The following is a 25852-nucleotide window of genomic DNA, read 5'->3' on the forward strand; positions in this document are numbered from 1 at the left end:
ATATCTTAATGTTTTCTCTAAGTGTTGTTGTACAATTTAAAGGTCAAATACACTGCATTTCAAACAGGTAGCAATGACCTAGCAAATTCAGGGCTTGTGACGTTATACCTAGGCTAAATACAAGCCTTCCACAACCATAAGACCCACTAATATGATTTTATCAAAATAGGTTAACCTGTTTTTGCTGTTGCAATATTCACTGATCTGGCTTTCAAGTCTGTCTATAAAGCAGTAGTGGCGCGTGGGTAAAATCACTGAGGAAGACGAGACACTAAAAAAGCCATATTACAACCTATGTTGTGATAATTATGTTTGCTCTATAATCCGTTAGTTCATACCACGATATACAATAAGGTGGTGACAACAAAAAGACAAGTCACACAGCGGCGGAATAAATTAAACTACACATATATTTGTTTAATCACAAAACCCACAAAGCAAATATGGCATACAAACAGTTATCACCTGCAGCATGGTCAAGCAAGTTAATGTTTTCGACAGTTTACTAAACTACTGATTTTAGAACCACAGAGTTACCGGAAGCCGCACAAAGACAACAGACACATTGCCTCTGCTATTCCAGCACCATTTAAACATAATCAAATCAACAAGGCTATGGTTAGTTTAATACACTGAAAACAAACGTACAGATACCAAAAACTATTTATTCCAATCAATGTTGCTAAATGGACGACGCAGGAGAAGATGGCTGACGTTTTACGTGTTCCTAACCGATTGTGTTTTTATGTTAGTTTTTTTGCGTTTTTAACTTATTTTCTACATATTATGCTGCTAACGTCTCTCATGACCGAAAATAACTTCTGGACATCAGAACAGAGTTTACTCACCACGAACTGGCAGAAGATTTTTTTTCCTTTAACGAGTCCGATGAGCCCGACGTGAAGGACCTACTGCTTTCCCGGGAACAGGCCCAAATCCCCGTCATTGGCGTGAAGAAACGACGGAGAAGAAGAAACGACGGAGTCTTGAGGTTTTGCTTGCCTGTGGCATGGTATCTCATGATAAGCTGTAGACCACACTATCTACCTAGTTTTCATCTATATTTTTCGTAGCTGTCTACATACCACCACAGTCCGATGCTGGCATTAAGACTGCACTCAATGAGCTGTATTCCGCCATAAGCAAACAGGAAAACGATCATCCAGAGGCGGCGCTCCTAGTGGCCGGGGACTTTAATGCAGGGAAACTTAAATCTGTTTTACCAAATTTCTATCAGCATGTTAAATGTGTAACCAGAGGGGGGGGGGGGGGACTCAAGACCACCTTTACTCCACACACAAAGATGCATACAAAGCTCTCCCTTGCCCTCCATTAGGCAAATCTGACCTTAAAATTCTTACAAGCAAAGATTTATGCAGGAAGCACCAGTGACTCGGTCAATAAAAAAGTGGTCAGATGAAGCAGATGCTAAGCTACAGGACTGTTTTGCTAGCACAGACTGAAATATGTTCCGGGAGTCTTCCAATGGTATTGAGGAGTACACCACATAAATCATTGGCTTCATCGATGACGTCATCCCCACAGTGACCGTACCTACATACCCCAACCAGAAACCATGGATTACAGGCAACATCCTCACTGAGCTAAAGGCTAGAGCTGCCGCTTTCAAGTAGCGGGACACTAACCCGGAAGCTTATAAGAAATCCCGCTATGCCTTCCGATGAACCATCTAACAGGCAAAGTGTCAGTACAGGACTATGATCGAATCGTACTACACCGGCTCCGATGCTTGTCGGATATGGCAAGGCTTGCAAACCATTACAGACTACAAAGGGAAGCACAGCCGAGTGCTGCCCAGTGACACAAGCCTACCAGACAAGCTAAACTACTTCTATGCTCGCTTCGAGGCAAATAACACTGAAACATGCATGAGAGCACCAGCTGTTCCGGACAACTGTGTGATCATGCTCTCTGCAGATGATGTGAGTAAGACCTTTAAACATGTCAACAGTCCGAGTCTGTAATAACAACATGTTTTAAGCAGACCACCATAGTCCCTGTTCTGAAGAACACTAAGGTAACCTTTCTAAATGACTATCGACCTGTAGCACTCACGTCTGTAGCCATGAATTGCTTTGAAAGGCTGGTCATGGCGCACATCAACACCATTATCCCAAAAACCCTAGACCCACTCCAATTTGCATACCGCCCTAACAGATCCACAGATGATACAATCTATATTGCACTCCACACTGCCCTTTCCCACCTGGACAAAATAAAACCCTAAGTAAGAATGCTATTCATTGACTACAGCTCAGTGTTCAACACCATAGTGCCCTTAAAGCTCATCACTAAGCTAAGGACCCTGGGACTAAACACCTCCCTCTGCAACTGAATCCCGGACTTCCTGATGGGCCGCCCCCAGGTGGTAATGGTAGGTAACAACACATCCGCTACGCTGATCCTCAACACCGGGGTCCTTCAGGGGTGCGTGATCAGTCCCCTCCTGTACACCCTGTTCACGCATGACTGCACAGCCAGGCATGACTCCAACAACATCATTAAGTTTGCCGATGACACAACAGTGGTAGGCCTGAGCGAGAGCGAAAGCTTAAATTCACACAGGACACTGGATAAGACAGGAGAAATACTCCAGTTATAACAGACTGACCCTAGCCCCATGACACAAACTATTGCAGCATAAATACTGGAGGCTGAGACAGGAGGGGTCGGGAGACACTGTGGCCCCGTCCGACGATACCCCTGGACAGGGCCAAACAGGCAGGATATAACCCCACCCACTTTGCCAGAGCACAGCCCCCACACCACTAGAGGGATATCTTCAACCACCAACTTACTATCCTGAGACAAGGCCGAGTATAGCCCACGAAGATCTCCCCCACTGCACGAACCCGAGGTGGGGCCCGCCAATCCGGATATGGAAGACCACGTCAGTGACTCAACCCACTCAAGTGACGCACCCCTCCTAGGGACAGCATGGAAGAGCACCAGTAAGCCAGTGACTCAGCCCCTGTAGTAGGGTTAGAGACAGAGCATCCCAGTGGAGAGAGGGAAACCGGCCAGGCAGAGACAGCAAGTAAGGTTCGTTGCTTCACCTTCACACTCCTGGGCCAGACTACACTGAATCGTAGGACCTACTGAAAAGATGAGTCTTCGATAAAGAATTAAAAGTAGAGACACATGGATAGGCAGACCATTCCATAAAAATGGAGCTCTATAGGAGAAAGCCCTGCCTCCAGCTGTTTGCTTAGAAATTCTAAAGACAATAAGGAGGCCTGCGTCTTGTGAATGTAGAGTTCAAAAAATATATATATATATTTCACCTTTATTTAACCAGGTAGGCTAGTTGAGAACAAGTTCTCATTTGCAACTGCGACCTGGCCAAGATAAAGCATAGCAGTGTGAGCAGACAACAAAGAGTTACACATGGAGTAAACAATAAACAAGTCAATAATAACACAGTAGAAAAAAAAGAGAGTCTATATACATTGTGTGCAAAAGGCATGAGGAGGTAGGCGAATAATTACAATTTTGCAGATTAACACTGGAGTGATAAATGATCAGATGGTCATGTACAGGTAGAGATATTGGTGTGCAAAAGAGCAGAAAAGTAAATAAATATAAACAGTATGGGGATGAGTTAGGTAAAATTGGGTGGGCTATTTACCGATAGACTATGTACAGCTGCAGCGATCGGTTAGCTGCTCAGATAGCAGATATTTGAAGTTGGTGAGGGAGATAAAAGTCTCCAACTTCAGCGATTTTTGCAATTCGTTCCAGTCACAGGCAGCAGAGAACTGGAATGAAAGGCGGCCAAATGAGGTGTTGGCTTTAGGGATGATCAGTGAGATACACCTGCTGGAGCGCGTGCTACGGGTGGGTGTGGCCATCGTGACCAGTGAACTGAGATAAGGCAGAGCTTTACCTAGCATGGACTTGTAGATGACCTGGAGCCAGTGGGTCTGTCGACGAATATGTAGCAAGGGCCAGCCGACTAGAGGATACAGGTCGCAGTGGTGGGTGATTATAAGGTGCTTTAGTAACAAAACGGATGGGGTCAGGAGACACTGTGGCCCCATCCGAGGACACCCCCGGACAGGGCCAAACAGGAAGGATATAACCCCACCCACTTTGCCAAAGCACAGCCCCCACACCACTAGAGGGATATCTTCAACCACCAACTTACCATCCTGAGACAAGGCTGAGTATAGCCCACAAAGATCTCCGCCACGGCACAACCCAAGGGGGGGGGGCGCCAACCCAGACAGGATGACCACAACAGTGAATCAACCCACTCAGGTGACGCACCCCCTCCAGGGACGGCATGAGAGAGCCCCAGCAAGCCAGTGACTCAGCCCCTGTAATAGGGTTAGAGGCAGAGAATCCCAGTGGAAAGAGGGGAACAGGCCAGGCAGAGACAGCAAGGGCGGTTCGTTGCTCCAGAGCCTTTCCGTTCACCTTCCCACTCCTGGGCCAGACTACACTCAATCATATGACCCACTGAAGAGATGAGTCTTCAGTAAAGACTTAGGTTGAGACCGAGTTTGCGTCTCTGACATGGGTAGGCAGACCGTTCCATAAAAATGGAGCTCTATAGGAGAAAGCCCTGCCTCCAGCTGTTTGCTTAGAAATGCTAGGGACAATTAGGAGGCCTGCGTCTTGTGACCGTAGCGTACGTGTAGGTATGTACGGCAGGACCAAATCAGAGAGATAGGTAGCCCATGTAATGCTTTGTAGGTTAGCAGTAAAACCTTGAAATCAGCCCTTGCTTTGACAGGAAGCAAGTGTAGAGAGGCTAGCACTGGAGTAATATGATACATTTTTTTGGTTCTAGTCAGGATTCTAGCAGCAAGATAAACTTGTTCATTTCACCACAGTGTCCGATTTCAAAAGGCTTTACAGCAAAAGCACACCATATGATTATGTTAGGTCAGCATCTAGTCACAGAAAAACACAGCCATTTTTCCAGCCAAAGAGAGGAGTCACAAAAAGCAGAAATAGAGATAAAATTAATCACTAACCTTTGATGATCTTCATCAGATGACACTCATAGGATTTCATGTTACACGATAAAGTTCATATTTATATCCACAAATCTCAGTTTACATTGGTGCGTTATGTTCAGTAATGTTTTGCTTCCAAAACATCCAGTGATTTTGCAGAGAGCCACATCAATTTACAGAAATACTCATCATAAATGTTGATGAAAATACAAGTGTTATACATGGAATTAAAGATATACTTCTCCTTAATGCAACCGCTGTGCCAGATTTTAAAAAAGCTTTACGGAAAAAGCACACCATGCAATAATCTGAGTACAGTGCTCAGAGACAAAAACAAGCCATATAGATTCCCGCCATGTTGTGGAGTCAACAGAAGTCAGAAGTAGCATTATAAATATTCACTTACCTTTGATAATCTTCATCAGAATGCACTCCCAGGAATCCCAGTTCCACAATAAATGTTTGTTTTGTTCGATAAAGTCCATCATTTATGTCCAAATACTTCCTTTTTGTTTGTGCGTTTAGTTCACAAATCCAAATTCACAAGGGGCAGGCACTTAGTTCAGACGCCAGTTCCGTTACAGTTCGTAGAAATATGTCAAACGATGTATAGAATCAATCTTTAGGATGTTTTTATCATAAATCTTCAATAATATTCCAACTGGACAATTCCTTTGTCTTTAGAAAGGAAAAGGAACGCAGCTAACTCACGGGCGCGCGAGACTGAGCTCATGGCATTCTGCCAGACACCTGACTCAAACAGCTCTTATTCTCCTATTCTCTTATTCCCCCTTCACAGTAGAAGCCTGAAACAAGGTTCTAAAGACTGGTGACATCTAGTGGAAGCCTTAGGAAGTGCAATCAAACCAAATTTTACACTGTATATTGGATAGGCCAAGACTTGAAAACCTACAAACCTCAGATTTCCCACTTCCTGATTGGATTTCTTCTCAGGTTTTTGCTTGCCATATGAGTTCTGTTATACTCACAGACATCATTCAAACAGTTGTAGAAACTTCAGAGTGTTTTCTTTCTATCCAAATCTACTAATTATATGAATATCTTAACTTCTGGGTAGCAGGCAGTTTAAGCAGGCAGCTTAACTTCTGAGTAGCAGGCAGTTTACTCTGAGCACCTTATTTATCCAAGCTACTCAATACTGCCCCCCAGCCATAATAAGTTAACGCCGATGTTAAAAACTGATGTCAAAGCTGCCATGCATACCTATATAACATAGGTACATGATGCAATGACTCCACGTAACATTTTGCGGTTCACTTGCAACACAGCATTCCTAATCTAGCCCACAATGTCTGCTGTGTGGATCGAACAGTCATTTGAAAGAGTAAGAAAATTGCAACGAGACAACTCAATAGCGAAACCCATTAAAGCCAAGACAATGGAATTCATTGCCCTTGACAATCAACCGTTCTCAGTCGTGGGTGATGTTCGCACCGGTACGCACTACCAAGTACGCTATTTTTCAGATGTTACCCTACTGGAGTTACACAGTAATAGTGTCACTGCTATTAGCTTCACAACATACATACTATGGAATGCTGTTTGGGTCTTTGACAGTGCTACTGTATCCTTTTTGACATGCAAAGCTGTACAAAAAAGTCTGCAAACGCGCCCACGAACGATGTGTTTACAATACCGCGTTAGTAATAAAGCATAATTTGTTAGACCACAACTTCTGGGATAGCTAGCTTTAGCTTGGTACCTAGCTAGCACCAATACAACCAGCCTGAAAACAATGACCAGTAGAAACTGCAGTCACTTTCATAATTCTTAGCAATGATTTAGGAATCTTTGTGACTAAGTATTAGCTAGGTTGTCACTTGTTCGCCTATTGAAATTGAACTTTAGTTCTTGAAAATAAATAGCTAGCCAGTTACTTAACCCTGTTGCCCAAAGCTAACGTTATAAGCAGCCATCTGGCTAGTGAGGCTCGACCGGACCAGGTTATGTGTTGTGAAGCTAGCCACAATAATGATTAGGCACAATAGTGGAATTTGCAGGTTGCCTTCAAAATAAAAGTATGTAATTGACAGTGATGCAAATTAATACAAATAGTAGAATTATGCCATACCTTTATTTTGAAGGCTAACCGCAAATTCCACTATTGTGTCTAATCCTTATTGTGGCTAGCTTCACATAGATGGGTCCGACCACCATTAATCAAATAAGAACTATCTTATAAATTAGGGTTATTTTAGATGATGATACCTAGCTATATAGTTAGCTAGCTATAGCTACTGAAACACATTTGTCGTTTTTCTGTGTTTTTGGGGAAGAACATTGTTTGCATCCATGAGATAGCTAGCTTTTTTAATGACCAGTGCTGTAGGTGCGTGAGACAAATTTACCAGCATCATAGCATACGTATCGATGAATCGTTGTGACATATGAAATACGATTGATAGTGTAATCAATGTGTAATAACTACGTACATTTTTTCAAATAAATGCGTTAAATTATTATGTGGTGTGCAGTCATATTCAGATCCTGATTGGTCAACAAGCTTATTTGACACATCAAATAGTGTTATTTGATGTGTATCTTTTTTGATATGCAAAGACCCAAACGACGTTCCATAGAAATCCTGGTTGAGAATGAAACGACTGAAGAAATGAACAACGAAACAGCACAGCAAGTACGTGAAAGAAAAACGTTTTGATTAAGTTTTACTAGTAACGGGGACAAACTAATAATATTTTATTGGCATTTACGTGTGTCTCCCTTTATTTAACTAGGCAAGTCAGTTTGCCTAGTTAAATAACATCGTGCTGATGCCGATGTTGGCATTTTTAGCTAATATCAGCCGATTCCTATATGTTCACCATATATCGTGCATCCTTAGAGGCTGCTTTGAAGAATCTCAGTATATTTTGATTTGTTTATTTTAATTTGTTAAACATTTTCTTGCTTACTACATGATTCCATATGTGTTATTTCATGGTTTTGATGTATTCACTATTATGTTGAAAAACTCTGGAATGAATATATATCCCTGTATGTGTCAACTTCTGACTGGTACTGTACGTCTTTTGTTCTAGCAATACAAGGAATGGCCTCCTACTGTGACAAGTACATATCGTCAGTCTCGGTGTGTCTCTTTCTCTTTCTTTCTCTCTCTCTCTCTCTCTCTTTCTCTCCTTCTTTCTGTCTCTCTTTCTCTCCCTCCCCCCCTCTACATAGAGTGTATGTAGGTTAAGTGTTCTGGATCTCAGCAGCAGGTAGAATGATTAAAGCACAGCAGTAAAAACCTGCTTAAGACCACCTCAGTGGACCACCTCAGACGTGTGTGTGAGAGATTCAGAAAGAGAGAGGGAGCGAGAGAGACTGCTTTTTGTGTGTGTTTGTTTGTCAGGTTGTATGGGTGTTTGCCGGTCTCCTTGGTGTGCTCCTGCACTGTGGGAAGTCTTCATTCTTTCTTAATTATGAGGTGTGAATGTCTGAAGCCAAAGTACTTCCAAGACCAAATACACACACACACACACACACACACACACACAGACAGAGAGAGAGGGAGACTGTTAAAAATGGCACAGAGATAATCTAGCTCTGGTCATCTGTGAACCATTATACACACAACCATAATTACATACATACACACACATTGTCTCCTCTCACACATGTATTGAGGCTCACACCAAGGCTGAACTGATACTCAGAAACACAATATATTCTAAACTTTAAACATATTTAATAGTATGTACACTTAAGCACAGTGTGGTTGACTCATGATAAGAGCACATCAGATTAAATACGTGTAAACTCTGTCAAGTACACTGCACTGCATAGTTGTGGAGCAAAAATATCAATTATAAACTTGACGCAAGTACGCAGGATCACCATTTTGCTCAGCTAATTGTGTTCTTATGTTGCGTAGGTACGTAAGGTAGGCTTTATGAATTAAGCTGTACACATTCACAACAATCCATTGCATTGCATATGTATTCAGCTATTGACTGTATTTACACTCAGTGTAGTGGGCTTTCACCCTGTTGACCACATGGTGGTAGTGTGGACTTGTGGCTTAGCACACATTCATCACATTGTACTCTCTCACACACATGCACACAGCACACTCTTATGCTCACACGCTCCGTTTTTGAAGTTTGGGCTGGTGGCCCGAGGCAGTGGAAGCTCCCTGCTGCAGTGTTACTGAGGTGTGTGTGTTACTGTGAAATTTCTAGTATATCCATCATAACCTCCAACTCCTTCCATCTCCTGTACATAACCCTCTCTGTACCATGGTGCTATGTACAGTGTTCTTGGTTACATAACCCTCTCTGTACCATGGTGCTATGTACAGTGTTCTTGGTTACATAACCCTCTCTGTACCATGGTGCTATGTACAGTGTTCTTGGTTACATAACCCCCTCTGTACCATGTTGCTATGTACAGTGTTCTTGGTTACATAACCCCCTCTGTACCATGGTGCTATGTACAGTGTTCTTGGTTACATAACCCTCTCTGTACCACGGTGCTATGTACAGTGTTCTTGGTTACATAACCCCCTCTGTACCATGGGGCTATGTACAGTGTTCTTGGTTACATAACCCTCTCTGTACCATGGTGCTATGTACAGTGTTCTTGGTTACATAACCCTCTCTGTACCATGGGGCTATGTACAGTGTTCTTGGTTACATAACCCTCTCTGTACCATGGTGCTATGTACAGTGTTCTTGGTTACATAACCCTCTCTGTACCATGGGGCTATGTACAGTGTTCTTGGTTACATAACCCTCTCTGTACCTTGGGGCTATGTACAGTGTTCTTGGTTACATAACCCTCTCTGTACCATGGGGCTATGTACAGTGTTCTTGGTTACATAACCCCCTCTGTACCATGGGGCTATGTACAGTGTTCTTGGTTACATAACCCTCTCTGTACCATGGGGCTATGTACAGTGTTCTTGGTTACATAACCCTCTCTGTACCATGGTGCTATGTACAGTGTTATTGGTTACATAACCCTCTCTGTACCATGGGGCTATGTACAGTGTTATTGGTTACATAGCCCTCTCTGTACCATGGTGCTATGTACAGTGTTATTGGTTACATAACCCTCTCTGTACTATGGGGCTATGTACAGTGTTCTTGGTTACATAACCCTCTCTGTACCATGGTGCTATGTACAGTGTTATTGGTTACATAACCCTCTCTGTACCATGGTGCTATGTACAGTGTTCTTGGTTACATATGTACAGTGTTCTTGGTTACATAACCCCCTCTGTACCATGGTGCTATGTACAGTGTTCTTGGTTACATAACCCTCTCTGTACCATGGTGCTATGTACAGTGTTCTTGGTTACATAACCCTCTCTGTACCATGGTGCTATGTACAGTGTTCTTGGTTACATAACCCTCTCTGTACCATGGTGCTATGTACAGTGTTATTGGTTACATAACCCCCTCTGTACCATGGTGCTATGTACAGTGTTATTGGTTACATAACCCTCTCTGTACCATGGGGCTATGTACAGTGTTCTTGGTTACATAACCCTCTCTGTACCATGGTGCTATGTACAGTGTTCTTGGTTACATAACCCTCTCTGTACCATGGTGCTATGTACAGTGTTATTGGTTACATAACCCTCTCTGTACCATGGGGCTATGTACAGTGTTCTTGGTTACATAACCCTCTCTGTACCATGGGGCTATGTACAGTGTTCTTGGTTACATAACCCTCTCTGTACCATGGGGCTATGTACAGTGTTCTTGGTTACATAACCCTCTCTGTACCATGGGGCTATGTACAATGTTCTTGGTTACATAACCCTCTCTGTACCATGGTGCTATGTACAGTGTTCTTGGTTACATAACCCTCTCTGTACCATGGGGCTATGTACAGTGTTCTTGGTTACATAACCCTCTCTGTACCATGGTGCTATGTACAGTGTTATTGGTTACATAACCCTCTCTGTACCATGGGGCTATGTACAGTGTTATTGGTTACATAGCCCTCTCTGTACCATGGTGCTATGTACAGTGTTATTGGTTACATAACCCTCTCTGTACTATGGGGCTATGTACAGTGTTCTTGGTTACATAACCCTCTCTGTACCATGGTGCTATGTACAGTGTTATTGGTTACATAACCCTCTCTGTACCATGGTGCTATGTACAGTGTTCTTGGTTACATATGTACAGTGTTCTTGGTTACATAACCCCCTCTGTACCATGGTGCTATGTACAGTGTTCTTGGTTACATAACCCTCTCTGTACCATGGTGCTATGTACAGTGTTCTTGGTTACATAACCCTCTCTGTACCATGGTGCTATGTACAGTGTTCTTGGTTACATAACCCTCTCTGTACCATGGTGCTATGTACAGTGTTATTGGTTACATAACCCCCTCTGTACCATGGTGCTATGTACAGTGTTATTGGTTACATAACCCTCTCTGTACCATGGGGCTATGTACAGTGTTCTTGGTTACATAACCCTCTCTGTACCATGGTGCTATGTACAGTGTTATTGGTTACAGAACCCTCTCTGTACCATGGTGCTATGTACAGTGTTATTGGTTACATAACCCTCTCTGTACCATGGGGCTATGTACAGTGTTCTTGGTTACATAACCCTCTCTGTACCATGGGGCTATGTACAGTGTTCTTGGTTACATAACCCTCTCTGTACCATGGTGCTATGTACAGTGTTCTTGGTTACATAACCCTCTCTGTACCATGGTGCTATGTACAGTGTTCTTGGTTACATAACCCTCTCTGTACCATGGGGCTATGTACAGTGTTCTTGGTTACATAACCCTCTCTGTACCATGGTGCTATGTACAGTGTTCTTGGTTACATAACCCTCTCTGTACCATGGGGCTATGTACAGTGTTCTTGGTTACATAACCCTCTCTGTACCTTGGGGCTATGTACAGTGTTCTTGGTTACATAACCCTCTCTGTACCATGGGGCTATGTACAGTGTTCTTGGTTACATAACCCCCTCTGTACCATGGGGCTATGTACAGTGTTCTTGGTTACATAACCCTCTCTGTACCATGGGGCTATGTACAATGTTCTTGGTTACATAACCCTCTCTGTACCATGGTGCTATGTACAGTGTTCTTGGTTACATAACCCTCTCTGTACCATGGGGCTATGTACAGTGTTCTTGGTTACATAACCCTCTCTGTACCATGGTGCTATGTACAGTGTTATTGGTTACATAACCCTCTCTGTACCATGGGGCTATGTACAGTGTTATTGGTTACATAACCCTCTCTGTACCATGGGGCTATGTACAGTGTTCTTGGTTACATAACCCTCTCTGTACTATGGGGCTATGTAGTCAACCCCCTGCTACAATTGACAGGACAGGGAATGTCTTTACTAATGCAGCCTATTTATTATCCGTATATATCCAACCGCCCTCCACACACACAAACACACAGAGAGAGGGAGACAGACATACACCCAATTCACCTTACTGCATACTGATTTCATTCATAAATCATACTTACCCCGAACCCTTCATATACAAGCACTTTCAGTAAAGCTGGTGTACTGGACTGGATGTATGCTACCAGGTTGTCTCCCCTTGTGCTTCTCATGTACCATGCTGATACATTCTGATTCTTGAAATCTTTCAGTATGTATGTCCTCATTTTAAGTTGAATGAATCTATTTTACACTAACTACCCCTTTCTATCTCTCGGCCCCTCTCTCTCTCTCTGACTCTCTCTGACCCTCTCTCTCTCTGCCTCTCTCTCTCTGCCTCTCTCTCTCTCTGCCTTTCTCTCTCTCTCTCTCTCTGCCTCTCTTTCTCTCTCTCTGCCTTTCTCTCTCTCTCTCTCTCTGCCTCTCTTTCTCTCTCTCTGCCTTTCTCTCTCTCTCTGCCTTTCTCTCTCTCTGCCTCTCTCTCTCTCTGCCTCTCTCTCTCTCTGCCTCTCTCTCTCTCTGCCTCTCTCTCTCTGCCTCTCTCTCTCTCTGCCTCTCTCTCTCTCTGCCTCTCTCTCTCTCTGCCTCTCTCTCTCTCTGCCTCTCTCTCTCTCTGCCTCTCTCTCTCTCTGCCTCTCTCTCTCTCTGCCTCTCTCTCTCTCTGCCTCTCTCTCTCTCTGCCTCTCTCTCTCTCTGCCTCTCTCTCTCTGCCTCTCTCTCTCTCTGCCTCTCTCTCTCTCTGCCCCTCTCTCTCTCTGCCTCTCTCTGCCCCTCTCTCTCTCTGCCTCTCTCTCTCTCTGCCCCTCTCTCTCTCTGCCTCTCTCTCTCTCTGCCTCTCTCTCTCTCTGCGTCTCTCTCTCTCTCTCTGCCTCTCTCTCTCTGCCTCTCTCTCTCTCTGCCCCTCTCTCTCTGCCCCTCTCTCTCTGCCCCTCTCTCTCTGCCTCTCTCTCTCTCTGCCTCTCTCTCTCTGCCTCTCTCTCTCTCTTGCCCCTCTCTCTCTGCCTCTCTCTCTTGCCCCTCTCTCTCTTGCCCCTCTCTCTCTCTGCTTTCTCTCTCTCTCTCTTGCCTCTCTCTCTCTCTTGCCTCTCTCTCTCGCCTCTCTCTCTCTGCCCCTCTCTCTCTCTTGCCCCTCTCTCTGCCTCTCTCTCTTGCCCCTCTCTCTCTCTGCTTTCTCTCTCTCTCTCTTGCCTCTCTCTCTCTTGCCTCTCTCTCTCTTGCCTCTCTCTCTCTGCCCCTCTCTCTCTCTCTCTGCCCCTCTCTCTCTCTGCCCCTCTCTCTCTCTGCCCCTCTCTCTCTGCCCCTCTCTCTCTCTCTGCCCCTCTCTCTCTCTCTGCCTCTCTCTCTCTCTGCCTCTCTCTCTCTCTCTCTCTCTGCCTCTCTCTCTCTGCCTCTCTCTCTCTCTGCCTCTCTCTCTCTGCCTCTCTCTCTCTCTGCCTCTCTCTCTCTGCCTCTCTCTCTCTCTGCCTCTCTCTCTCTCTGCCTCTCTCTCTCTGCCTCTCTCTCTCTGCCTCTCTCTCTCTCTCTGCCTCTCTTGCCCCTCTCTCTCTGCCTCTTTCTCTCTCTGCTTTCTCTCTCTCTCTCTCTCTCTCTCTGCCTCTTTCTCTCTCTGCTTTCTCTCTCTCTCTCTCTCTCTCTGCCTCTTTCTCTCTCTGCTTTCTCTCTCTCTCTCTGCCTCTCTCTCTCTCGCACCTCTCTCTCTCTCTCGCACCTCTTTCTCTCTCTCTCAGACACAGATCCTCGTGTTCTGGAGAAACAGGAGCAACAACAGCCCACTTACCTGGCCCTGAGCTACATCAACAGGTAACATACATACCACAGGAGGTTGGTGGCACCTTATTGGGGAGGACAGGCTCGTGGTAATGGCTGGAGCTGAATTAGTGGAACGGTACCAAACACATAGTTTCCATGTGTTTGATGCCATTACATTCGCACCGTTCCAGCCATTTATTATGAGCCGTCCTCCCCTCAGCAGCCTCCACTGATACACAAGTAAATGCCACGCACACACATTCACTCTATAGAGGGCATCTCTACTGATGGAGCATTGACACAAAGATTAGCATACAGGACAGTTCCTACCTTCACTTTTACCACATCCTTCAGGCTTTTAAACACCAATATGGTTTGGAGAAACATGCTTCTGTCAAGCAGAACATACAACTTATTCTGCCAAGGCAGCAACTACTTTTCATGGGATCCAGCCACATTAAGACAATTATATCCAATTTCAAATATTACAGTTGACATCTGAAGTTTACATACACCTTAAACTCAGTTTTTAACAATTCCTGACATTTAATCCTAGTAAAAATGCCCTGTCTTAGGTCACTTAAAATAAAGTGGTGATACTAAGAATGTGAAATGTCAGAATAATAGTAGAGAGAATTATTTATTTCAGCTTTTATTTCTTTCATCACATTCACAGTGGGTCAGAAGTTTACATACACTCAATTAGTATTTGGTAGCGTTTCCTTAAATTGTTCAACTAGGGTCAAACGTTTCGGGTAGCCTTCCACAAGCTTCCAACAATAAGTTTGGGGAATTTTGGCCCATTCCTCCTGACAGAGCTGATGTAACTGAGTCAGGTTTGTAGGCCTCCTTGCTCGCACACACTTTTTCAGTTCTGCCCACAAATTGTCTATAGGTTTGAGGTCAGGGCTTTGTGATGGCTACTCCAATACCTTGACTTTGTTGTCCTTAAGCCATTTTGCCACAACTTTGGAAGTATGCTTGGGGTCATTGTCCATTTGGAAGACCCATTTGCGACCAAGCTTTAACTTCCTGACTGATGTCTTGAGATGTTGCTTCAATATATCCACATAATTTTCCTCCCTCATGATGCCATCTATTTTGTGAAGTGCACCAGTCCCTCCGGCAGCAAAGCACCCCCACAACATGATGCTACCACCCCCGTTTTTCACGGTTGGGATGGTGATCTTTGGCTTGCGAGCATCCCCATTTTTCCTCCAAACATAACATTGGTCATTAGGGCCAAACAGTTCTATTTTTGTTTCATCAGACCAGAGGACATTTCTCCAAAAAGTACGATCTTTGTCCCCATGTGCAGTTGCAAACCGTAGTCTGGCTTTTTTATGGTGGTTTTGGAGCAGTGGCTTCTTCGCCTTCCAGGTTATGTCGATATAGCACTTGTTTTACTGTGGATATAGATACTTTTGTACCCTCCAGCATCTTTCCTCCAGCATCTTCACAAGGTCCTTTGCTGCTGTTCTGGGATTGATTTGCACTTTTCGAACCAAAGTACATTCATCTCTAGGAGACAGAATGCGTCTCCTTCCTGAGTGGTATGACGGGTGTGTGGTTCCATGGTGTTTATACTTGCATACTATTGTTTGTACAGATGAACGTGGTACCTTCAGGCGTTTGGAAGTTGCTCCCAAGGATGAACCAGACTTGTGGAGGTCTACAATTTTTTTCTGAGGTCTTGGCTGATTTCTTTTGATTTTCCCATGATGTCAAGCAAAGAGGCACTGAAGGTAGGCCTTGAAATACATCCACAGGTACACCTCCAATTGACTCAAATGATGTCAATTAGCCTATCAGAAGCTTTTAAAGCCATTACATAATTTTCTGGAATTTTCCAAGCTGTTTAAAGGCAGAGTCAACTTCGTGTATGTAAACTTCTGACCCACTGGAATTGTGATACAGTGAATTATAAGTGAAATAATCTGTCTGTAAACAATTGTTGGAAAAATTACTTGTCATGCACAAAGTAGATATCCTAACTGACTTGCCAAAACTATAGTTTGTTAACAAGATATTTGTGGACTGGTTGAAAAACGAGTTTTAATGACTCCAACGTAAGTGTATGTAAACTTCCGACTAGTGAAGACCAAAATAGTGAAGACATCACAACTATGAAATAACACATGTGGAATCAGTTAAGAACAAATTCTTAATTGAACTGCAATATGGAAGACTATCAAATGCTTCTCAAATATGCCCTCTGGTGGTCAAACTAGCAATAACTTGCATTAACAGGAAGAAATGGCTGACAAATAGATAACGTGCCACAGAATGCTGCAGCAGCCCGCAATGGATGCCGCACTATGACACAACTTTTAAAGGAGGAATAACTGTACATATGTTAACTTGGGCAATTTTTAGCACTTTTCTGGGGTGCTTGATTGCTTTAATTGCTTTACTGGGAAGCTTAGCAGAAGTAGACATGCTCATGTTATTTATGTTCGTGCAGGGAGAGCTGCACATACAGTGAGGGGGGAAAAGTATTTGATCCCCTGCGGATTTGGTACGTTTGCCCACTGACAAAGAAATTATCAGTCTATAATTTTAATGGAAGGTTTATTTGAACAGTGAGAGACAGAATAACAACAAAAAAATCCAGAAAAACACATGTCAAAAATGTTAGAAATTGATTTGCATTTTAATGAGGGAAATAAGTATTTGACTTTTATACAGGTAACGAGCTGAGATTAGGAGCACACTCTTAAAGGGAGTGCTCCTAATAACAGTTTGTTACCTGTATAAAAGACACCTGTCTTCTAAGCAATCAATCAGATTCCAAACTCTCCACCGTGGCCAAAACCAAAGAGCTCTCCAAGGATGTCAGGGACAAGATTGTAGACCTACACAAGGCTGGAATGGGCTACAAGACCATCACCAAGCAGCTTGGTGAGAAGATGACAACAGTTGGTGCAATTATTTGCAAATGGAAGAAACACAAAAGAACTGTCAATCTCCCTCGGCCTGTGGCTCCATGCAAGATCTCACCTCGTGGAGTTGCAATGATCATGAGAACGGTGAGGAATCAGCCCAGAACTACACGGGAGGATCTTGTCAATGATCTCAAGGCAGCTGGGACCATAGTCACCAAGAAAACAATTGGTAACACACTACGCCGTGAAGGAATGAAATCCTGCAGCGCCCGCAAAGTCCCCCTTCTCAAGAAAACACATATACATGCCCGTCTGAAGTTTGCCAATGAACATCTGAATGATTCAGAGGACAACTGGGTGAAAGTCAGTTGAGACCAAAATGGAGCTCTTTGGCATCAACTCAACTCGCCGTGATTGGAGGAGGAATGCTGCCTATGACCCCAAGAACACCATCCCCACCGTCAAACATGGAGGTGGAAACATTATGCTTTGGTGGTGTTTTTCTGCTAAGGGGACAGGACAACTTCACCGCATCAAAGGGACGATGGACAGGGCCATGTACCGTCAAATCTTGGGTGAGAATCTCCTTCCCTCAGCCAGGGCATTGAAAATGGGTCGTGGATGGGTATTCCAGCATGACAATGACCCAAAACACACGGCCAAGGCAACAAAGGAGTGGCTCAAGGAGAAGCACATTAAGGTCCTGGAGTGGCCTAGCCAGTCTCCAGACATTAATCCCATAGAAAATCTGTGGAGGGAGCTGAAGGTTCGACTTGCCAAACGTCAGCCTCAACCTTAATGACTTGGAGAAGATCTGCAAAGAGGAGTGAGACAAAATCCCTCCTGAGATGTGTGCAAACCTGGTGGCCAACTACAAGAAACGTCTGACCTCTGTGATTGCTAACAAGGGTTTTGCCACCAAGTACTAAGTCATGTTTTGCAGAGGGGTCAAATACTTATTTCCCTCATTAAAATGCAAATCAATTTTTGACATGCATTTTTATGGATTTTTTGTTGTTGCTATTATGTCTCTCACTGTTCAAATAAACCTACCATTAAAATTATAGACGGATCATTTCTTTGTCAGTTGGCAAATGTACAAAATCTGCAGTGGATCAAATACTTTTTTCCCTCACTGTAGTAGACTTCCTACTAGAGGGAGGGAGGGAGAAGAGGGAGGGAGAAACGACTTTATTATCATTAAGTCATCTTTATTTGTAGGTGTGTGTGTGTAACATGTAATGTGTGTCCAGGTTCATGACGGATGCGGCGCGTCGGGAGCAGGAGACCTTGAAGAAGCGGGCCACGCCCAAACTTTCCCTGTCAATCACAGGGGGTGTGTCTCGAAACAGCGTGGCCACGCCTCCACGCCACAGCAACGGCAACCTGACTCCTCCCGTGACTCCACCCATCACACCCTCCTCCTCCTTCCGTAGCAGCACACCCACAGGTAAGAGAAAGTGGACACTTATGATTAGCGCCTGGACGTTACCAGTATTGTGATAATTGGATGTAACCTTTTAAAAATAATCATTTTTTAACCGCCCTAATGTTGGAAACAAACATCATTCAGAGTCACATGTATTTATTTTCCAAGTAATGGCACACAATATTTTACATACAGACAGTTTTTAAAAGACCAAAGAATTGGGTCTGCTTCAGGTTTTCATCTTTGCCATGGAAAAAATATTGTAACACTGGTATCGTCTCGGCCCTACTGAAGATGTATGGCCCCTTGTGGTCCTGTGTGACGCACTGGGTAAAACATGGTGATCGCAACTCCAGGATTGTTTGTTTATCGCTGCGTTCACCCATCAGGAAATGTATGCACCCACTACTGTAAGTCTCTTTGGATAAAAGTGTCTTCTAAATGGCTTTGCCTCTAGTGTTCTAGACTGAGGCTCAATGGAACATTCCTATTAGGAGTGTTCTAGACTGAGGCTCAATGGAACATTCCTATTAGGAGTGTTCTAGACTGAGGCTCAATGGAACATTCCTATTAGGAGTGTTCTAGACTGAGGCTCAATGGAACATTCCTGTTAGGAGTGTTCTAGACTGAGGCTCAATGGAACATTCCTGTTAGGAGTGTTCTAGACTGAGGCTCAATGGAACATTCCTGTTAGGAGTGTTCTAGACTGAGGCTCAATGGAACATTCCTGTTAGGAGTGTTCTAGACTGAGGCTCAATGGAACATTCCTGTTAGGAGTGTTCTAGACTGAGGCTCAATGGAACATTCCTATTAGGAGTGTTCTAGACTGAGGCTCAATGGAATATTCCTGTTAGGAGTGTTCTAGACTGAGGCTCAATGGAACATTCCTATTAGGAGTGTTCTAGATTGAGGCTCAATGGAACATTCCTATTAGGAGTGTCCTAGACTGTGGGTCAATGGAACATCCCTATTGGGAGTCGCACTTCCTATTGGGAATCGCACTGTCTTTGCGTGTGTGTGTGTGTGTGTGTGTGTCAGAGCCCAAAAGCAGATGTGCAATTCCTGCCCAAATGTTTCCAATCGCAGCATTAGGTCTGCGCTTACACAACCACGCACCCACACACACCCTTGTTGAAATCCTTTTAACATGTGCCAGGGTGCCATCCACTTCCTCCTGCTGAGGTGAAGTGTTTCCTGTGTAATGGTGGGGGTAGTGTGGGATGGGGTTGTAATAGTCAATGTGAGAGTGGAAAAAGTTGTGCACTTTTTCCAGGCAAAGCAATGAGGATACCTCCCACTTAATGATCTCTTTCAGGGAGCCAACCCCCTCCCCCTGGGTTCCCCTGACTCACACACACATACACCAAACCCTCCCCTGTGCTAGTTCCATCAAATTCCCCTCTCTGCTCTATGCCCCTCTTCTTGAGACGATAGACAGATGTAACTGTCTGTGTTTCCCCTATAGTTATGTTCTCTCCGTCTCCTTACTCTCTGTGTGTGTTCCCCCTCCAGGCAGTGAGTATGATGATGAGGAGGTGGACTATGAGGAGTCAGACAGTGATGAGTCCTGGACCACGGAGAGTGCCATCAGCTCGGAGTCTATCCTCAGCTCCATGTGTATGAATGGAGGGGAGGAGAAACCCTTCGCCTGCCCTGTGCCTGGCTGCAAGAAGAGATACAAGGTGCAGTACACACTCAGCCCCAGCTCACTTCACTGTATGTGGTACCTAGCTCTATTCTTCTGCTATACTCTAGTCATCTATATATCAGTTCAGTATAGCCTATGATCTGAGTACTGGAGGTTTTCACTTCAATACAGGATCTTCCTCTAGCAATGTCAACATTTGCAATGTTGTTCCTGGATGTTGATTTTCGGGATCCTCACTGAGAAAATGTAAAGGGAAATTATTTTTATTCCTTTTTTAATTTATTAGATGGGATAGTAAGGATGGGATGGGAGGAGGGGGTGTGTTGGAACAGCAGTCATTTGAATTTAAACCCACACTTGCACAGGTATTCTGGAGGCAGAGTCTTAAACCGCTAGCCCAGCCCAGGGTCCTCCTGTTGCCCTCCTGATAATGTTTCTCCCCGTCATTCAGAATGTGAACGGTATTAAATACCATGCCAAGAACGGCCACCGGACACAGATCCGTGTGCGGAAGCCCTTCAAGTGCCGCTGTGGGAAGAGCTACAAGACGTCCCAGGGCCTGAGACACCACACCATCAACTTCCACCCGCCCGTCTCCGCCGACATCATCCGCAAGATGCAGGGCTAGAGATGATCATCGTGACAACCCCTGGTCACACCCCACCATGTATACCCCCCCAAACCCTATTCCTCACCAGCACTACCCACCCAACCACCCCAAACCTTTTCAATTGTCAATATCCACCTCACCTCTCCCAACCACCCAAACCCAAACCCCTATCCCTTCTGGCCCAACATAGCGGTGACAACCCAAACCCCTATCCCTTCTGGCCCAACATAGGGGTGACAACCCAAACCCCTATCCCTTCTGGCCCAACATAGGGGTGACAACCCAAACCCCTATCCCTTCTGGCCCAACATAGGGTTGACAACCCTATCCCTTCTGGCCCAACATAGGGGTGACAACCCAAACCCCTATCCCTTCTGGCCCAACATAGGGTTGACAACCCAAACCCCTATCCCTTCTGGCCCAGTCTTAGGGGTGACAATGCAAACCCCTATCCCCTCTGGCCTAATCTTAGGGGTGACAACCCAAACCCCTATCCCTTCTGGCCCAATCTTAGGGGTGACAACCCCTATCCCCGCTGGCCTAATCTTAGGGGTGGCAACCCTTATCCCCTCTGGCCTCTAATCTTAGGGATGACAACCCCTATCCCGTCTGGCCCAATCTTAGGGGTGACAACCCAAACCCCTATCCCCTCTGGCCCAATCTTAGGGGTGACAACCCAAACCCCTATCCCCTCTGGCCTAATCTTAGGGGTGACAACCCAAACCCCTATCTTAGGGGTGACAACCCCTATCCCCTCTGGCCTAATCTTAGGGGTGACAACCCAAACCCCTATCCCTTCCTGCCACACACTAAAGGATCTAGTGCATGCTTTAAGTTGTTTAGACTTTGTCTTGTATTATGTTATATGGTTTTGACATGCTATCTCTATAGGCTTAGTTTTGTTGTTGTACATTTGCACATTCTCATGCTATCACAACAATTGTCCTTACTTTTTGTATTGACATACGGTGCTAACTGTAAAAAAAAAAAAAGATATATTAAAAAAAGGGGAGTAATGTGAGAGAAGGATGAGGGCAATAGGAGGAAGGAGTGGATGGATGGAGTTGTGTTTAACAGTCTATATATAGATATATAAACAATAGATGTGTGTGTATATACAAATATATAAGTATTCATAACCATATACAAAATAGTTGCTTTATTTTATACTTTATTTTTCAATATATTTTCCAGATATTTTATCGATAAGTGTGTTTCATTCCTCAACCCCCTGAGACAATCTGTTCTGTGGTGTCATAGTTCAAAGTTGAAACAGCTAGGTGACCTCAGGTCTAGATATTCCCAGCAGCAAAAAACAAACTGACTAGGGCTTGAATTCTAACTTCAGATCTGTGTACAAAAAAAAATGGTTTCTCCTATTGCTATTTAATGCACGATTTGCGCTGAAGTTACATGCAGATTTCATGTTATCATTTGGCCCATATAGAGAAACAGAGAAAGTATTGAATCGCTTCATTCTCACTGTTATAGGACTGATCCCCAATGATTCCGGAATGTATTGTCCATCCTGTATTCTAGAAGGTTATTCCAGACTAGTGTGAGCAGACCAGTTGAGGCATCATACTGTATTCTAGAAAGTTATTCCAGACTAGTGTGAGCAGACCAGTTGAGGCATCATACTGTATTCTAGAAGGTTATTCCAGACTAGTGTGAGCAGACCATGCTCTATTCTATTCCATTTGCCAAGTATTGTTTCTGGTTTCTTTTCCATGATCATTGCCAACAGCTCTCTACTGCCAAACATTGACATTACCATGTGCCTGAGGGGGGAGAGAGACTGTCATAAGGTTTCATCTTAGAGACTCGCAAAAGTGTCAAGGAAATACTGTCTCATTGCCTCTCAAGTGTGACTGTGTGTGCATGCTTTTGTCTTAAAGTATGTGTGTCGAGAGATTTACACCTGCAACCTTTGGTTGCCTTGCGTTGTAGACCACAGCATTCCAGTAGTCAGTGTGAGTTGCTTCTTAGGAGAGTCTTTCTGCAGTATCTGAGCTTCTAGTGTTATTCTTCTTTCTCTGTTAGTCCTCTATAGTGTTACAATTTATGGCTGAGGCTCAAATGTCAGTGCCAGGTCACTGTGAGAGTCCCAAATTGCACCCTATTCCTATGGGCCCTGGTCAAAAGTAGTGCGCAATAGAGTGCCATACCAAGGCCATTGCTCCTGTAGAGCAGGAGAGTGGTGGACATGTGATCCAGTTTGGATATCATGCTTTCAGAGTACAGCGGAGTGGTGGAATGTCAGTGGTGCCATTTTGTCAAAACATTTCTAACCTGTCATTCAGTTGTGTGATGAACCCCCACCACACACGGGTGTGGCAAAGTGCCGTTAAGGTCAGGGCCCGTATTCACAAAGCATTTCAGAGTAGGAATGCTGATCAGATTTTCCTTTTAAAATTGTAGGAGGGGGGGACCTGATCCTAGAACAGTACTCCTACTCTGAGATGCGTTGAACACAGGCCCAGGATACAAGACAGAAAGAAAATGGCAGTGAAAGAGGAAGGTAGCATCGTTGGGGTAGTGTTTTTGTGTGGCGTTCCGGACTCTGTGCCGGGTTTTCCGTACTTGGAAGCCTTGGCTCCGTAGCAGCTTTCTGGCAAGGGATCGGAGACGCAGGTCGCCATGGTTACACTTTAACAGGGCGACTAACAGTATTAGTGGGGATGGGAGGATTACATTAGCCGTGTGTGTATGAGGGGGACTATTACTGTGTACAGTGAATGTATTGTAATGTGTGTCTTAAGTGCTTTTAAATTATATTTTCATATGTTTCCTATTTGTGCAGAGGTTATGAGTAGGGAGACCTGTGTACTATGTCAAACTGTCTTTATATACAAGAAGCTGCTTCATAAATGTAAAACGCCATGACATAAAAAAACTCTGGAGCCCAGAACTGTCTGTGGTTGATTGGTGTGTTGTGACCCCCAAAGACAAAATGACAATTGTATCCATTTGACAGGTGTACTTTATTCATAAAGATATTTTTAATGCACACATACAAACCTACACTCACTCTCAAAGCTGCAACTTTGAAGCCAAAAGTACAGCACTGTGGTCACGTGGAAAGAACAGTCAAATCTCAGACAGACAGATGTCATGAACTAAAGGAGACTCAATGTGGAGATGCACGCACAGCCAACAGAAACTGACCCCGACAAAGGAGGAAAAGATGAGTCTCAGGTCATAGACTTAACACACTGAAAGAGACCATAGCCAGGTGTACAGTAGTTTTTCTATAGCAGTCATATTTCCAGTTACCATCCCTCCTACTGAAGGAGAATGTTAGCCTATCCGGAGACCAGGAAGTAAAACAATTGGTCCATCATTCTGTCACTACTAAAACATTGAGGTAACGAGCAATTCAGCCACATTTCTCCATAATAGTCCTACTTCTCATATATATACATACATTCAGAATAATGAAGCTTTTTTAGTGCAGTCAAATTTAAACAGTAGTGCTATTTCCAGTTTTTATTTTTTTAAATGTCTGATGTCTTTTGCTGACAAGAGTCTGTCATGCTGTACATTAGTTTCCCCTAACCACAGATCTAGGATCAGATTACCCAACCTTAACCATTAGGTAAAACCCAAAACTGACCTTAGATCAATGTAGAGGCAACGTCAACCTACTCCCCATCCCTGGATGTCACCTGTTTCTAGGTGTGGCTACGGAGTGATGAATCCTACGGATACTAAACACATGCAGTGATGACACTACAACCCCGAAGCAGAAAAATGACATCAACATGGGACAAAACCAAAGTGATCCGAACTTCTCACGCAAAGTATTTTTTTAAATGATTTCCCTATACCGGAACTGACAAACTCCCCCTTACACACTCCTTGATGTTTTTGAAAGGTAGCATTTATTTATTTAACCTTTACTTAACTGAAAGGTTAAGTGAGGCCAGGATTGAAGTTAATTCCATTTAAATTCAGAACATTAAAAAGAGTAATTTCCCCCAGATTATTTTTCAATTGTTGATGTGATGATTTGTAATCTCCCCTCCTAGTTAGAGTTGAAATGAAATCATCCCAAACCCCAATTTGAGCACATGTTCCTAGAATTATTCTAATTTAATCCAACCTTCCCTTTTACACACACCCCAACCTCCCCGCTACTCCATGTTGTCGAAGTTTAGCACATGGCCATCAAAGTGTGTGAGCACGTGCTTCTGGAAGAGCTGCTGATGGCAGTCGAGGGGGAACTGCTCAGAGCACACGGGACACACCTTCCAGTGGCTCTCCACGTGCTGCTCAAAGCTACGCTGCTCAAAGTGGGGCGGGAAGATCACCTCGCACAACGGACAGCGCTTGTGGACTTCATTACTGAGTGGAGGGGGGGGGGGGCATAGAAAATAATAGAAAAGGATCAGAAGAGAGGGAGCAGAGAGAAGAGGTGGAGCAGAGAGAGGGAGCAGAGGGGGAGAGAGGGAGAAGAGGTGGAGCAGAGAGAGGGAGAAGAGGTGGAGCAGAAGGGGAGCAGAGAGAGAGGGAGCAGAGGGGGAGAGAGAGGGAGAAGAGGTGGAGAGAGAGGGAGAAGAGGTGGAGCAGAAGGGGAGAGAGAGGGAGAAGAGGTGGAGCAGAGAGAGGGAGAAGAGGTGGAGCAGAGAGAGGGAGCAGAGAGTGTAGGGTTAGGTTGTGTGTGTGTTGGTAAAGCTGGGATAGCATTTTGTGTATTGTCTGTGCGGAGTGTGTGTGTTACCTGGGGTCAAAACAGAAGCTGCTCCTGTTGTCGTTGCGTCTGCTGCTGGACTGATGATTGCAGGCAGGCTGCTCCCCATCACCGACCTATAATATATACACACACACCATTACTGCATGCAACACACACACTCTCTCTCTCTCAAACCATGGCTGTCTGAACACTGATGACTCTCTTCAAAGGTTAATAGAGCGTTAATAGAGCTAGAGGGGAGAGGGTCATGATACCAGTGTATCAGTGAAGAGCAGTGTGTGTGTCTGCAATGCCCTCCTAATACACCATTGGGATGTAAGTAAGAAGTAAGATGAAGTTGCCCGTAGTAACTGATCTAAGGTCAATTTAGCATTTCACTCCCTAATGCTTGAGGACAAGATTTGGGGAGGATAAACTGATCCTAAATCTGCGCCCAAGGGCAACTTCTACCA

The 25852-nt window shown here is 44.4% G+C and overlaps 2 protein-coding genes across 4 annotated transcripts in view; one reads left to right on the top strand and one right to left on the bottom strand.

Moving 5' to 3' along the window:
• Positions 1-23612, top strand: part of LOC109907256 (juxtaposed with another zinc finger protein 1) — a 31510-nt gene extending 7898 nt beyond the window's left edge. Inside the window, exons 2-5 of the mRNA XM_020505129.2 lie at positions 14111-14183; positions 18271-18467; positions 19959-20128; positions 20546-23612. Coding sequence (XP_020360718.1) covers positions 14111-14183; positions 18271-18467; positions 19959-20128; positions 20546-20722 — 617 coding nt within the window. The 3' untranslated portion in view covers positions 20723-23612. The remainder of the gene's footprint in view (positions 1-14110; positions 14184-18270; positions 18468-19958; positions 20129-20545) is intronic.
• A 57-nt stretch (positions 23613-23669) lies between these two features.
• Positions 23670-25852, bottom strand: part of LOC109907257 (tax1-binding protein 1 homolog A) — a 39607-nt gene continuing 37424 nt past the window's right edge. For 2 of the 3 annotated variants that reach the window (XM_031793127.1, XM_031793126.1), the window contains exons 16-17: positions 25428-25513; positions 24106-25051 (exon numbers count right to left, since the gene is read on the bottom strand). In XM_031793127.1, the coding sequence (XP_031648987.1) occupies positions 24841-25051; positions 25428-25513 (297 nt within the window). In that variant the 3' untranslated portion in view covers positions 24106-24840. Of the gene's footprint in view, positions 25052-25427; positions 25514-25852 lie in introns of all 3 variants that reach the window. The other variant, XM_031793125.1, reaches the window with a different exon arrangement.

The sequence above is a fragment of the Oncorhynchus kisutch genome, linkage group LG17, assembly GCF_002021735.2.
Source record: "Oncorhynchus kisutch isolate 150728-3 linkage group LG17, Okis_V2, whole genome shotgun sequence".
Lineage (NCBI taxonomy): Eukaryota > Metazoa > Chordata > Actinopteri > Salmoniformes > Salmonidae > Oncorhynchus > Oncorhynchus kisutch.